This window comes from Coregonus lavaretus (genome assembly GCF_964263955.1).
Source record: "Coregonus lavaretus genome assembly, chromosome: 2".
Classification (NCBI taxonomy): domain Eukaryota; kingdom Metazoa; phylum Chordata; class Actinopteri; order Salmoniformes; family Salmonidae; genus Coregonus; species Coregonus lavaretus.
In genome coordinates, this window is record NC_139989.1 from 44,678,393 (window position 1) to 44,692,131 (window position 13,739).

Below are 13,739 nucleotides of genomic sequence, written 5' to 3' on the forward strand. Positions count from 1 at the left end.
GATAAGAAGTGATGCTCTCTTTGTTAAATGAGAGCAATACACTTCCAATCAGCACCCAGCTGAAATCAGCCTCCACCTGTCTCACCTTGCAGCTTGTCATTTGTGAGACCTTGCGTACTGTCTCCATTAACCAAAAGGTTATTGTTGGGATGGAGTGCTGAACACTAATCATCTCGGATTCAGGGAGGGGTGGTTTATCCTTGCCCATTCCGGGCAGAACCAGAGCATAGTACAGAACTTTTACTTTGATTGCTAATCTTAGACACAACCCCACCAGTGGCATCAAGATGAAGAGTCACTGGACTGCGCTTTCTCAGATGTTCATATAGGATATTCAAACCCTCTTCTGTGTACAAGTGAACACCAAAGCCAAGGAGCTATTGAAATTAGAAAGTTTGAGAAATTAATGTAAAAACGTGTGAGATGGAAATGGACAAACTAAAGGGTGTGCAATATAGAAGGGTAGTCAGTGTACATTCTGAACCTTGTTTGAGGTCAGTAGGTCACATGACCAAGGAGCTATTGAAATTTGAATGTAAAATAAGTTTGTACTTTGTTTACGCTCCCTAACTAGCTCACCTAGGAATACAGAATGCTGCTCAACATCATGACACTTATTTGGAGTCTGTGGCTCAAGTGGTTTGAAAGCTATTTAGGTTTGAAAGCGCAAATATCTGACGAATATCCAACCCGAAACTGTCTTTACCTCGGTGTAAACGTGATCCAAACAATCCAATTATATTTTGTATCTTGATAACACACAGAATGGCTACCAACCTTTTTTTTCAGAAACAACTTTATTAATTACATCTGAATAATTCATGTATCCTTCTTTTATCTACACGACATGTAACATAAACAAAGACAAACACAGAAGAGCCCAACACAAGATTAAAACCCCCATAAGAAATAAAAAGATTCAGTATCTTCATAAAATAAGTCATTCTGGAAGCTCCAGCAATGTAAATTCCGGTATATTCTTTATATTGTAAATCCCTTATGAGCCCATGGTTTTCACAATGGATCCATACTGTTTATGAATAATACATTAAGCATAGCGCAAAATAAAAACAATTTACACAAAAATATCAAATTGGTATGTTCTTCAAGGTTCACTTGGTTTGTGGAACTGAGCAAGAGTAGCAATGTAACCAGATTACAGCTTCACCACAAAATCAATACAGTTCAGTTTTTGACAAATCAAAACATAATAAATAAGAGAACAAAGGTCCCTTTGATTAAACACATCCCTCTACTGCACTTGTTTTATGCTTATTGTACTGTAGTGGAGCTGAGAATCTAGTCTTGGGTGCAGCAGCGAGACAGAGAAATGCTTAACAATGATGGAAAAAGACAAGTGTAACAAACACACTGTGCAATTATAACATTTCATTTGACAGAGGTTCCTTCAAAATGGTCATACAGTTTAAAATGCTGGTTGGGCCGAACCTAGCCATGATACACTCATCCTTTACAAGTGATTTGTACATCACTACTATGTTCAGCTCCCCCATTAAAATGTAATGTGGCTAAGTGCAATTCACAGTAGTATTTTCCAGTGTGATGAATTTGCTGACCATTTAAACATATTTAACTAATCATTGCTAAATAAATGCAGAGTGAGTGGCAGTTGGTAGATGTAGAAGGTGGACTGATGCTCCAGAAAACAATCACATAAACTCTCAATAATCATCAATCAGTTTTTCAGCACCGTTCTCAGCCTGCTTGCCAGCACCCCCATCCTGTTCTTCACTTCCTCCTCCTCCCTCCTCCTCCTCTTCTGTGAAGGAGTGTGACTGGCTGCCGTAGTTCATCATTGTGCGGGAGAGGTCCACCTCGATGGGGAAGACGTCAGCCTCCTTCAGCACGGCGTAGCACTCGTCGTAGTAGCGCGACATGCCCGACACAAAACGCTGCAGCTGGAACACGATGTCCTGGACTGAAGGGAAGCAGGGATGGAGACGGATGTTAACACACACCCTTCCTTTATACCACACTTTAGATTGATCACTGCAGAAAAACAGATCTGGTATTTCCTAGCAGTGCAGAGGTAAAATACTGTCTACAATTAGTAGAGAAACGCTCAGTCTGATACATTAGTAGAACGTGAAGCAGAGAGTGAGGGACTGATCGTACATTGGATAAAAGTAACCCACTGGACACAGATGTCAGTTCAACGTCTAGTTTTGATTTACATTTGGTTGAGTTGTCAACTAACTTGAATTCAACGTAAAATAAAAAAGAATTATAATACAAATTTGGGTGAACTAAAAAAGACAAAATTCCCTTACGTTGATGACTTTGCAAATCCAATAATTTTTCCACATTGATTCAATGTCCTCACATTGCATTTTTTTGTTGAAATGACGTGGAAACAACGTTGATTCAACCAACTTTTGCCCAGTGGGAAGGCTTTTTCTTTAGATCCATTAGTAATGGGCAAACAGAGAGAGACTGTTTGGAGAGATACTCTGTCCACTTATTAAAGGTAGCCGGACAGAGCGTTAATGGAGAGGATGATTCTCATAGGTAGACAGACACAGAGAGAGAACAAACCATGTTTCTGGTCCAGTAGCTCAATCTTCTCTAGCACATCCTTCCTCATCTTGGCGAACCGAGCACGGGCCTCCTGTCGACACCGCAGCACAAGCCGGTACTCATAGTTACCGGTGCCGACGCGATACATGGGCTCTCCCATCGCCTAAGGAAACACACAGGTATTTAAGAAAAACAAAATCACAAACACGCTACAGAGATCCACTTTGTTACTCAATGATCTCAGTGTTTATGTATGGACTACAGGCATAAGTAGTTAGGTAAGGTACTCACAATGCAGCTGTACTCTTCATCGTCCATCTCCTTCACTTTCAGACAGTAAGACTGGAACACAAAATGGATTCACTTTTACTCCAATGACTAACACATTAGAAAGAAATGCTTCGCTACAGTTTAGACCCTGCTTTTAGTTGATCAATGTTGACATTTTGAATAAGGGGTCTGCTCTCACCAAGTACTCAAATTTGACATCCAGGTATTTGCGGATGGTGAGCTTGGTGTCTGGTATAGCCTTATGAAGGTAGGTGTTCAGGTCATGGAGCATCTACAAAACAGGAGACAGAGAGAGGAACATGATTAGTCCACATGTAGGAGTTGATTCACTATATATACACATGTAAGGATGTGTGGGGATGTACGTTATCTAATCAAGGTATATGCAGGAGTGAATGCAAGCTTGTTGGAGTGTTCACATATGAATCCTGTTAATGGTTTGTGTATTGATTTGACTGTTTGTTAATGTCTTCTACTACTCACTGGCTTGATGGTCTTTAGCAGCTGGATGCCATACTTCTCCATGTTGCGATGGGCCTCAGCAAACTTCACAAAGGCCTCACATGCTGCAGCCTGAGGCTCCCGTACCCCGATCACAGAGAACACATCCCCAAACGCTGAGGGTCATCAAGGCAGAGGGAGAGAGTGGAACAATCAAACATCTAGTCTCATCGCATGCAACTCATTACAATAAATACAAACCTGTTCACTTTCAGTGTGAGGGAGCTTGAGTATGATCATTATACACTGTGTCTATATCTGTAGTTTAATATAATGTTTGTGTAGTTTCAAGGCATGGTAACTCACCTCTGTGAGTCTGAGAGAGTTCAAAGAAGGCTCTGAGCAGTCTTTTTGTGTGCTCCATCAGGCCTGTAAGGAGACAAACAAGGACAGTGGTGCATGAAGAGGGGAGAGAGCATGGAGAATGTCACACATAATAACATTACAATCGAGGTCAAATGTTTGTGTGAACTTGTATGACACCTTTTAAAATATACCTTTGTACAGCTCTGCGGTTTTCTCCAACTCCTCCAGTCTCTTCACCAGCCCATCTGAAAAAGAAAAGGACCTAGTATAAGGACACTTACAGTAGTGGCATAGTGCCCCTCCCCAGTCCAGAAGATATCAGTAATCATGAGATGGAACAGAGCTTATACAGCGGCCGTGGCCGAATTCCCATACTAGCGTACTAGATAGTATCCGAAAAAATGACATTTTATAGTATGTGCATTTTTTAAAAATAGTACTCCGAATGAGTCATCTAATGCGTGATTGCATTGACTCATGCCATTCGTTCATTTTGTTACAGCGCGTTAATTTATCTGATTATCAGCTGTTGTCAAACACGTGAGTTGGAAAAGACAAGTGAATTCTACTAGATCAAATGGCGAAATGAGTATGCAGTTTAAGTATGTAGTACGCTAGTATGGGTATTCGGACACGGTCAGTGTCTTAGGGGTGATGTCAACAGAATTGGCTTCTATTGACTGTTTTCAATGTATGGAACGAGGAAAGAAAAGTTGGAAAAAAATAAGAGAAATCTATAACATGGACAGCGTGTTTTGTCCCAGTCTCACCATTGCAGAGTATGGCTCTGCTGAGCCCCAGGGCGTCGGCTGTACCAGAGCTCATGTTCTCCACCAGGCGGTGCTTCACCTTCTTCAGCACTAAAACACACCAGATAACACACAACACAATGTAAAAACATACTATGATGGGTAGCATCTGTCTGTCTGGTGAGTAAGGACAGTACTCTATCCATATACAGGTAACTGCCAACATAAAGGAAACACTTCAGTAAATGAGGAATACTGTATAATGAAAGCAGGTGCTTCCACACAGGTATGGAATTAACATCCTGTCATGCTTAGCGTCATGTATACAAATGCTGGGCAGGCCCAGTTGCCCATTATTTTGGCTACCATGGCTAGAAGAAGAGATCTTAGTGACTTTGAAAGAGGGGTGATTGTTGGGGCACGTTTGGCAAGCGCTTCAGTGACGAAGACTGCTCAATTGGCTGATGTTTGACGATATGCCATGGCCGTGTCAGTCACCCGATCTCAACCCAATTGAACACTTATGGGAGATTCTGGAGCGGCGCCTGAGACAGCGTTTTCCACCACCATCAACAAAACACCAAATGATGGAATTTCTTGTGGAAGAATGGTGTCGCATCCCTCCAACAGAGTTTCAGACACTTGTAGAATCTATGCCAAGGCGCATTGAAGCTGTTCTGGCTCGTGGTGGCCCAACACCCTATTAAGACACTATGTTGGTGTTTCCCTTATTTTGTCAATTACCTGTATATTTTAGAGATATTTATTCTGCGACTGTTACCTATGTCCAGTGACTTCCCCTGTTTGGGGTCAGCCTGCAGCTTGTTGTAGTGGATCGTTGCTTCTCCCTGCAAAGACAAGAGGAATGCATGGAAGAGATAAGGAAGTCAGTAACTCAAACACCACCTCAATATAATAAAAAACCATGATGCAAATCCACATAGATACTTCCACCAGGGGTCATATTACTCAAACTAAAATATATAGCCTACGGGTTCCCCCAGACAATACAGTATTGATAGATCTACCTAACCTGACATTGGCTCCCTCCCCTGGTTAGTCTGGGGACTCGAGTGACAGAAAGGTCATGGGTCAACCAGATATTGCCAAACCATCCATGTGTACTAAGTGTGTCTGCAACTAATTTAAACTGAAAATCATGAAGGACAAGACTGCACAATATAGCAGTTATTTATGCCAAACAAAGGTGCTTCTGCAAGTGTAGAAACATAAGAATTACAGATCCTCTGATAAAACTGCACAAAGTTTGCAAGTAATATCAATAAATACCACTGTGGCGATTAACTCAGTGGGCATAGCAGGCAAAAAAATGAAAGAGTCAGCAAAGCCTAAGGGCAACAATGGCACATTCTAATCCTTTAATACAGACAGTGGAGCATCTCTCCCCATCTCTCTAATCCTGAGCACAGACCATGGTGGGGTAGTCATTGAACTCACATAGCTTCCTGTGTCGTCACAATGGATTCAAAAACAACATTGCCACTCCACACTGGTGACGTGAGGGCCCAAACTCCTGGCTATTGTCCTGTTCTCACTAAATGCGCTGAGCGATCTGAGGTGTCCCTCTTATTCAACGTCTAATAGTGACCGCAGCCCTTTTCAGACTGACTGGTCATTTACTGGTAAAAAACACAGAATCCAGGATAAAATACAGTGGCTTTGGACTTTTAATTTGTATCTACTGGTAAGTGCTAGTCTTGTCAGTGTTGGTATATGGTTTGCCTTATGGTTTGGGTTGTGTGGCTATCAAAAAAATAACTATAACTGGTTTGTAGCATTTTGTAGTATCAAACCAAAATTGATTGAAAAGTTGATTCGAAGCCCTCTTATTGTACCTGGACAGCCTGAATCATCTTTGCCACCTCCACCTTTGTCTTGCCCTTCACAGGTTTGCCGTTCACTCCTGTGATCTCGTCGCCAGCCGCCAGAGTCCCCTCCAGAGCAGCAGGGGTGTTGTCAAAGACCTGACAGAGATCCCAGTTACAGGTAAAGAATATATCCAATAATTACAAAAACCAAGCCATAAGAGCTTAGAGCCTTAAAACAAAATGCTTTAAGAAAGTTCAAGATAATGGGTTATACAATGCATCCATAATCTAATGTTTCTGACTTAGTTAACACTCTGGATACATACACTTAACTCGTTTTTCAACCACTTCACACATTTCTTGTTAACAAACTATAGTTTTGGCAAGTCGGTTAAGACATCTACTTTGTGCAAGTAATATTTCCAACAATTGTTTACAGACAGATTATTTCACTTATAATTCACTGTATCACAATTCCAGTGGGTCATAAGTTTACATAGACTAAGTTGACTTTACCTTTAAACAGCTTGGAAAATTCCAGAAAATGATGTCATGGCTTTAGAAGCTTCTAATAGGCTAATTGACATCATTTGAGAATTGGAGGTGTACCTGTGGATGTATTTCAAGGCCTACAGTGGGGAGAACAAGTATTTGATACACTGCCGATTTTGCAGGTTTTCCTACTTACAAAGCATGTAGAGGTCTGTAATTTTTATCATAGGTACACTTCAACTGTGAGAGACGGAATCCAGAAAATCATATTGTATGATTTGTAAGTAATTAATTTGCATTTTATTGCATGACATAAGTATTTGATCACCTACCAACCAGTAACAATTCTGGCTCTCACAGACCTGTTAGTTTTTCTTTAAGAAGCCCTCCTGTTCTCCACTCATTACCTGTATTAACTGCACCTGTTTGAACTCATTACCTGTATAAAAGACACCTGTCCACACACTCAATCAAACAGACTCCAACCTCTCCATTGTCCTGTAGCCCATCCCAGCCTTGTGCAGGTCTACAATTTTAGCCCTGATGTCCTTACACAGCTCTCTGGTCTTGGCCATTGTGGAGAGGTTGGAGTCTGTTTGATTGAGTGTGTGGACAGGTGTCTTTTATACAGGTAATGAGTAAGTTAAAGCTTGGTCGCAAATGGGTCTTCCAAATGGACAAGGACGCCAAGCATACTTCCAAAGTTGTGGCAAAATGGCTAAAGGACAACAAAGTCAAGGTATTGGAGTGGCCATCATAAAGCCCTAACCTCAATCCTATAGAAAATGTGTGGGTAGAACTGAAAAAGCGTGTGCGAGCAAGGAGGCCTACAAACCTGACTCAGTTACACCAGCTCTGTCAGGAGGAATGGGCCAAAATTCACCCAACTTATTGTGGGAAGCTTGTGGAAGGCTACCCGAAACATTTGACCCAAGTTAAACAATTTAAAAGGCAATGCTACCAAATACTAATTGAGTGTATGTAAACTTCTGACCCACTGGGAATGTGATGAAATAAATAAAAGCTGAAATAAATCATTCTCTCTACTAGTATTCTGACATTTCACATTCTTAAAATAAAGTGGTGATCCTAACTGACCTAAGACATGGAATTTTTACTAGGATTAAATGTCAGGAATTGTGAAAAACTGAGTTTAAATGTATTTGGCTAAGGTGTGTGTAAACTTCTGACTTCAACTGTAGCTACTGAATCAAGAACCAAACACAACCGCTCTAATGGTCTGAGGTACAGTATAGAGGTACATAATACCTGGACAATGTAGAGACAGGGACAGTACTGTGCCCCACCCCCGATGCTGATCCCTATCAGGTTCTGAGCATCCTTCTTCAGGGATACAGTCCCAGGGACTGTAGGGATCCCCCTGTTGAAGAAGAATCGGAGATCCTTTTAATACATTGTCTGTCTAGTGTCTACAATATGATTTGGGAAAGCAAGCGCTGTCAAAGCCAATTAGATGAGATGTACACTGCATTTGGAAAGTATTCAGACCCCTTCACTTTTTCCACATTGTTACGTTACAGCCTTCTTCTAAAATTGATTAAATAGTTTTTTCCCCTCAGTAATCTACACACAATACTCCATAATGACAAAGCAAAAATAGGTTTTTAGAAATTTTTGCACATTTATAATAAACCCCCCCCCCCCCCCCGGAAATATCACATTTACATAAGTATTCAGACCCTTTGCTCAGTACTTTGTTGCACCTTTGGCAGCGATTACAGCCTCGAGTCTTCTTGGGTTTGACGCTACAAGCTTGGCACACCTGTATTTGGGGAGTTTCTCCCATTCTTCTCTGCAGATCCTCTCAAGCTTTGTCAGGTTGGATGGGGAGCATCGCTGCACAGCTATTTTCAGGTCTCTCCAGAGATGTTAGATCGGGTTCAAGTCCGGCCTCTGGCTGGGCCACTCAAGGACATTCAGAGACTTGTCCCGAAGCCACTCCTGTGTTGTCTTGGCTGTGTGCTTAGGGTCATTGTCCTGTTGAAAGGTGAACCTTCGCCCCAGTCTGATGTCCTGAGCGCTCTAGAGCAGGCTTTCATCAAGGATCTCTCTGTACTTTGCTCCGTTCATCTTTCCCTCGATCCTGACTAGTCTCCCAGTCCCTGCTACTGAAAAACATCCCCACAGCATGATGCTTCCACCACCATTCTTCACCGTAGGGATAGTATTGGCCAGGTGAGCAGTGCCTGGTTTCCTCCAGATGTGACGCTTGGCATTCAGGCCAAAGATTTAAATCTTGGTTTCATCAGACCAGAGAATCTTGTTTCTCATGGTCTGAGAGTCCTTTAGGTGCCTTTTGGCAAACTCCAAACGGGCTGTCATGTGCCTTTTACTGGAGGAGGGGCTTCAGTCAGGCCACTCTACTATAAAAGCCTGATTGGTGGAGAGCTGCAGAGATGGTTGTCCTTCTGGAAGGTTCTCCCATCTCCACAGAGGAACTCTAGAGCTCTGTCTGAGTGACCATCGGGTTCTTGGTCACCTCCCTGACCAAGGCCCTTCTCCCCGGATTGGCCAGGTGGCCGGCTCTAGGAAGAGTCTTGGTGGTTCCAAACTTCTTCCATTTAAGAATGATGGAGGCCACTGTGTTCTTGGGGGCCTTCAATACTGCAAAAACATTTTTGTAACCTTCCCCAGATCTGTGCCTTGACACAATCCTGTCTCGGCGCTCTACGGACAATTCCTTCGACCTCATGGCTTGGTTTTTGCTCTGACATGCACTGTCAATTGTGGGACCTTATATAGACAGGTGTGTGCCTTTCCAAATAATGTCAAATCAATTGAATTTACCACAGGTGGACTCCAATCAAGTTGTAGAAACATCTCAAGGATGATCAATGGAAACAGGATGCACCGGAGCTCAATTTCGAGTCTCATAGCAAAGGGTCTGAATACTTATTTGTATTTTGTATACATTTGCAAACATTTATAAAACCTGTTTTTGCTTTGTCATTATTGGGTATTGTGTGTAGATTGAGGAAAACATTTTATTTAATCGATTTTAGAATAAGGCTGTTACGTAACAAAATGTGGAAAAAGGGAAGGGGTCTGAATACTTTCTGATAGCACTGTACTTGTAGAACAAGAAAAGGATGCAAATCATATTTACTTACAGTTTGTCCTCCTCCAACTCATAGTCCATGTCTGTGAACATTCCAGGACTGTTTATCCTGTATAATCTGGATACGAGGAAAACAAGAATGGCATTGATTAATCTATAAATATATATATATTTAAAAGTTAACTAGTTAACTCACACAAAATGCCATCTCAGGTTAAGTTTGATGCCACAGTAACTGTAACAGAATGTGTGGGCAACAAATATAAGTAGAAAACGTTCCTTTATTTGCTGGCAAGAAAAGTGACTTAGCTAGCTGCTGTCAGTTAATGATGAAGCCAACACAACTGGTAGATAGCTGAGCCTAGCTTGAACCAGTACCTGGGCTTGAGTAGATGACGAATATGACGAGATCGTTGTCTCCTCAAGCCCAGCTAGTAGTTACTGGTTCAAGCCTAGCTAGACTATGTTGTCGCAAAAGTCAACATGTACTTTTGTAATGAAAGCAACAACAACAAAACTGGCAACGTTAGTAGCAAGCTACCTCCCTAAATAATGCTTAGCTTACTTGCTAGCTAGGCTACCTAACGTTGGCAGCTATGGCAGCAGCAGGTGCATTGCAAATGAGCATGATACAAATGAAAGGTGGCCATTGGCCAGCTATTTACCTCCGACACAGTTGATAACACGCGCGTTGTTATCTTCACACAAACGTTTATCTCATGCCTCTGGGGAATGTTTCTTTAAATGTACATTTTATTTGAGATTATTTTGTATTTGTTCGAACCACTTCACTGGTTACTCATCTGTCAAAAATATGATTCTGTTTACTTGTCCTCGTCACATCCGAGAATTTGGCGGAAACTGTCTTCTTCTTCTTCGTGTTCTTCTTTGGGGTTTATCGGCGGTTGGCATCCAACGTTATCGTGCATTACCGCCTCCTACCGTACTGGAGTGTGGGCCAGAGACAGGGAGAAACTAAATCCTACCTGCCAACCCCGTTTCTCTTAAAAAATATAACAAAATATTTTAGACTATATCTAATGACGTTCTACTCAATATACTCTTTAAACGAATTTCCTGTATCCCCTTCTCCCTCATACTAGATCTCATCCTCTCTCTTTCCCTCTGATACTGCCCACACCGTAGCAATACATGCTCCACAGTCTCTATTTCCTTACAATAATCACACCTCCCGATGGATGCTTTCCTATCACATGTAATGTCTTATTCAACTGGCTGTGTCCCAACCCTTAATCTTGTAAAAATAGCCTCCTCTCTTCTGTCCCTTCCTGCCGTCCTCCCCTCCCCTTCCCTTCTTATCTCTATTCCACTGCTCCTGCCATCTCTGCACCATCACTGTATATATCATTATTTTTGCCTCTGCCTTGCTCATTGACACTTCAACATCAACATCCCCACTACTAAGTGCTTGTTTAGCCTGTTCATCTACTGCCTCGTTCCCCTCCACCCTCACATGGGCTGGGACCCAAGTAAATCTTATCTGAATACCCATCTGTTTAATCCTGCCATGGGTTTGTAGCACCTCATAAAGCAGGTCTTGTCTGCTACGTGAGCTAAAGGACTGGAGACTCATTAACACTGCACATGAATCAGAGCAAACAACTACTCTGTCTGGCTTAACTTCCTCCACCCACTGCAAGGCCAACAGTATGGCCAAGCAGAAACTGTCAATGATTATTTTTCCTTTTCCCCCATAGAGATGGTCAGTGCTATCTGGGATCCTTGGGACGTCCCCACCCTAACCTTAACCCGTACCCTAACCATAATCCTTACCTTAACCATTTAACATTTCTACTTCAATGGGGTAGGGACGTCCCAAGGATTCCGGATTGCAAGGACCATACTGCTTTTGACTGGATTTCAATATAATATAATCAAATTCATGAAAACGCTGTCATTTAAGATATGTTTAAAATTGTATTTGTGGATTCATCTTGTAGTTGGCCACCAGGTTTGCACATCTCAGGAGGGATTTTGTTCCACTCCTCTTTGCAGATCTTCTCCAAGTCATTAAGATTTCGAGCCTGACGTTTGGCAACTCGAACCTTCAGCTCCCTCCACAGATTTTCTATGGGATTAAGGTCTGGAGACTGGCTAGGCCACTCCAGGACCTTGATGTGCTTCTTCTTGAGCCACTCCTTTGTTGCCTTGGCCGTGTGTTTTGGGTCATTGTCATGCTGGAATACCCATCCACGACCCATTTTCAATGCCCTGGCTGAGGGAAGGAGGTTCTCACCCAAGATTTGACGGTACATGGCCCCGTCCATTGTCCCTTTGATGCAGTGAAGTTGTCCTGTCCCCTTGGCAGAAAAACACCCCCAAAGCATAATGTTTCCACCTCCATGTTTGACGGTGGGGATGGTGTTCTTGGGTTCATAGGCAGCATTCCTCCTCCTCCAAACACGGAGAGTTGAGTTGATGCCAAAGAGCTCGATTTTGGTCTCATCTGACCACAACACTTTCACTCAGTTATCCTCTAAATCATTCAGATGTTAATTGCCAAACTTCAGAAGGGCCTGTATATGTGCTTTCTTGAGCAGGGGGACCTTGCGGGCGCTGCAGGATTTCAGTCCTTCACGGCGTAGTGTGTTACCAATTGTTTTCTTGGTGACTATGGTCCCAGCTGCCTTGAGATCATTGACAAGATCCTCCCATGTAGTTCTGGGTGGATTCCTCACCGTTCTCATGATCATTGCAACTCCACGAGGTGAGATCTTGCATGGAGCCCCAGGCCGAGGGAGATTGACAGTACTTTTGTGTTTCTTCCATTTGCAAATAAAAACTGTTGTCACCTTCTCACCAAGCTGCTTGGCGATGGTCTTGTAGCCCATTCCAGCCTTGTGTAGGTCTACAATCTTGTCCCTGACATCCTTGGAGAGCTCTTTGGTCTTGGCCATGGTGGAGAGTTTGGAATCTGATTGATTGATTGCTTCTGTGGACAGATGTCTTTTATACAGGTAACAAACTGAGATTAGGAGCACTCCCTTTAAGAGTGTGCTCCTAATCTCAGCTCGTTACCTGTATAAAAGACACCTGGTAGCTAGAAATCTTTCTCATTGAGAGGGGGTCAAATACTTATTTCTCTCATTAAAATGCAAATCAATTTATAACATTTTTGACATGCGTTTTTCTGGATTTTTTGTTGTTATTCTGTCTCTCACTGTTCAAATAAACCTACCATTAAAATTATAGGCTGATCATTTCTTTGTCAGTGGGCAAACGTACAAAATCAGCAGGGGATCAAATACTTTTATCCCTCACTGTATCTGAATATACTGTTGATTCATAAAATCTATTCATTGTTGTATTTGTCAAGGGCAGATCGTGCACTTTAAAGTAACTGTCCAGTGTTTCCAGATTTCTATGAAATATGATCTATAATTCATTAAATATTAGTGAAATAGTTTTTTCCTTCAATTTTTTATGTTATGTTAAAAAGCTGCTTTTCTGTGTTTGAATGGTGTGGGCGTACCCAACAACAGAATGGTGTGGGCGTACCCAACAACAGAATGGTGTGGGCGTACCCAACAACAGAATGCTGTGGGCGTACCCAACAACAGAATGGTGTGGGCGTACCCAACAACAGAATGGTGTGGGCGTACCCAACAACAGAATGCTGTGGGCGTACCCAACAACAGAATGGTGTGGGCGTACCCCAACAACAGAATGCTGTGGGCGTATACCGGTCATTAAAAATATTAATGACAAGTAAACAACTTAATGGCCAGCTCAGCCAATGAGCCAATGAGAAGTCTCGGCCAAAATTGTGTCATCACATTATACGAGGAAATAGCAAGCATTTTTTAAACGGTCTGTTTGAGATACAAGTTTAAGGTGGGGTTTGAAGTGTGTTTTCTTTCTCTCAAATTTATGCTTTGGCCACAAAATATAAGGAAAGGATGAGTTGATAACATTATTTGGGTATGAGTTAAC

General features: G+C 42.2%; 1 protein-coding gene across 1 annotated transcript; it reads right to left on the bottom strand.

The window, feature by feature from the left end:
* Nucleotides 1-786: 786 nt before the first annotated feature.
* LOC311146442 (PRKCA-binding protein-like) lies at nucleotides 787-10,630 on the bottom strand. Its single transcript, XM_084182947.1, has 13 exons — nucleotides 10,451-10,630; nucleotides 9,838-9,903; nucleotides 7,976-8,087; nucleotides 6,242-6,370; nucleotides 5,167-5,233; nucleotides 4,407-4,496; nucleotides 3,828-3,881; nucleotides 3,637-3,699; nucleotides 3,313-3,446; nucleotides 3,008-3,100; nucleotides 2,830-2,880; nucleotides 2,557-2,701; nucleotides 787-1,939 (listed from the first exon to the last, which is right to left on the bottom strand). The coding sequence occupies exons 2-13, from the start codon at nucleotides 9,876-9,878 to the stop codon at nucleotides 1,683-1,685; spliced, it is 1,236 nt and encodes a 411-aa protein (XP_084039073.1). The 5' UTR covers nucleotides 9,879-9,903; nucleotides 10,451-10,630; the 3' UTR covers nucleotides 787-1,682.
* Between the last annotated feature and the right edge of the window lie 3,109 nt (nucleotides 10,631-13,739).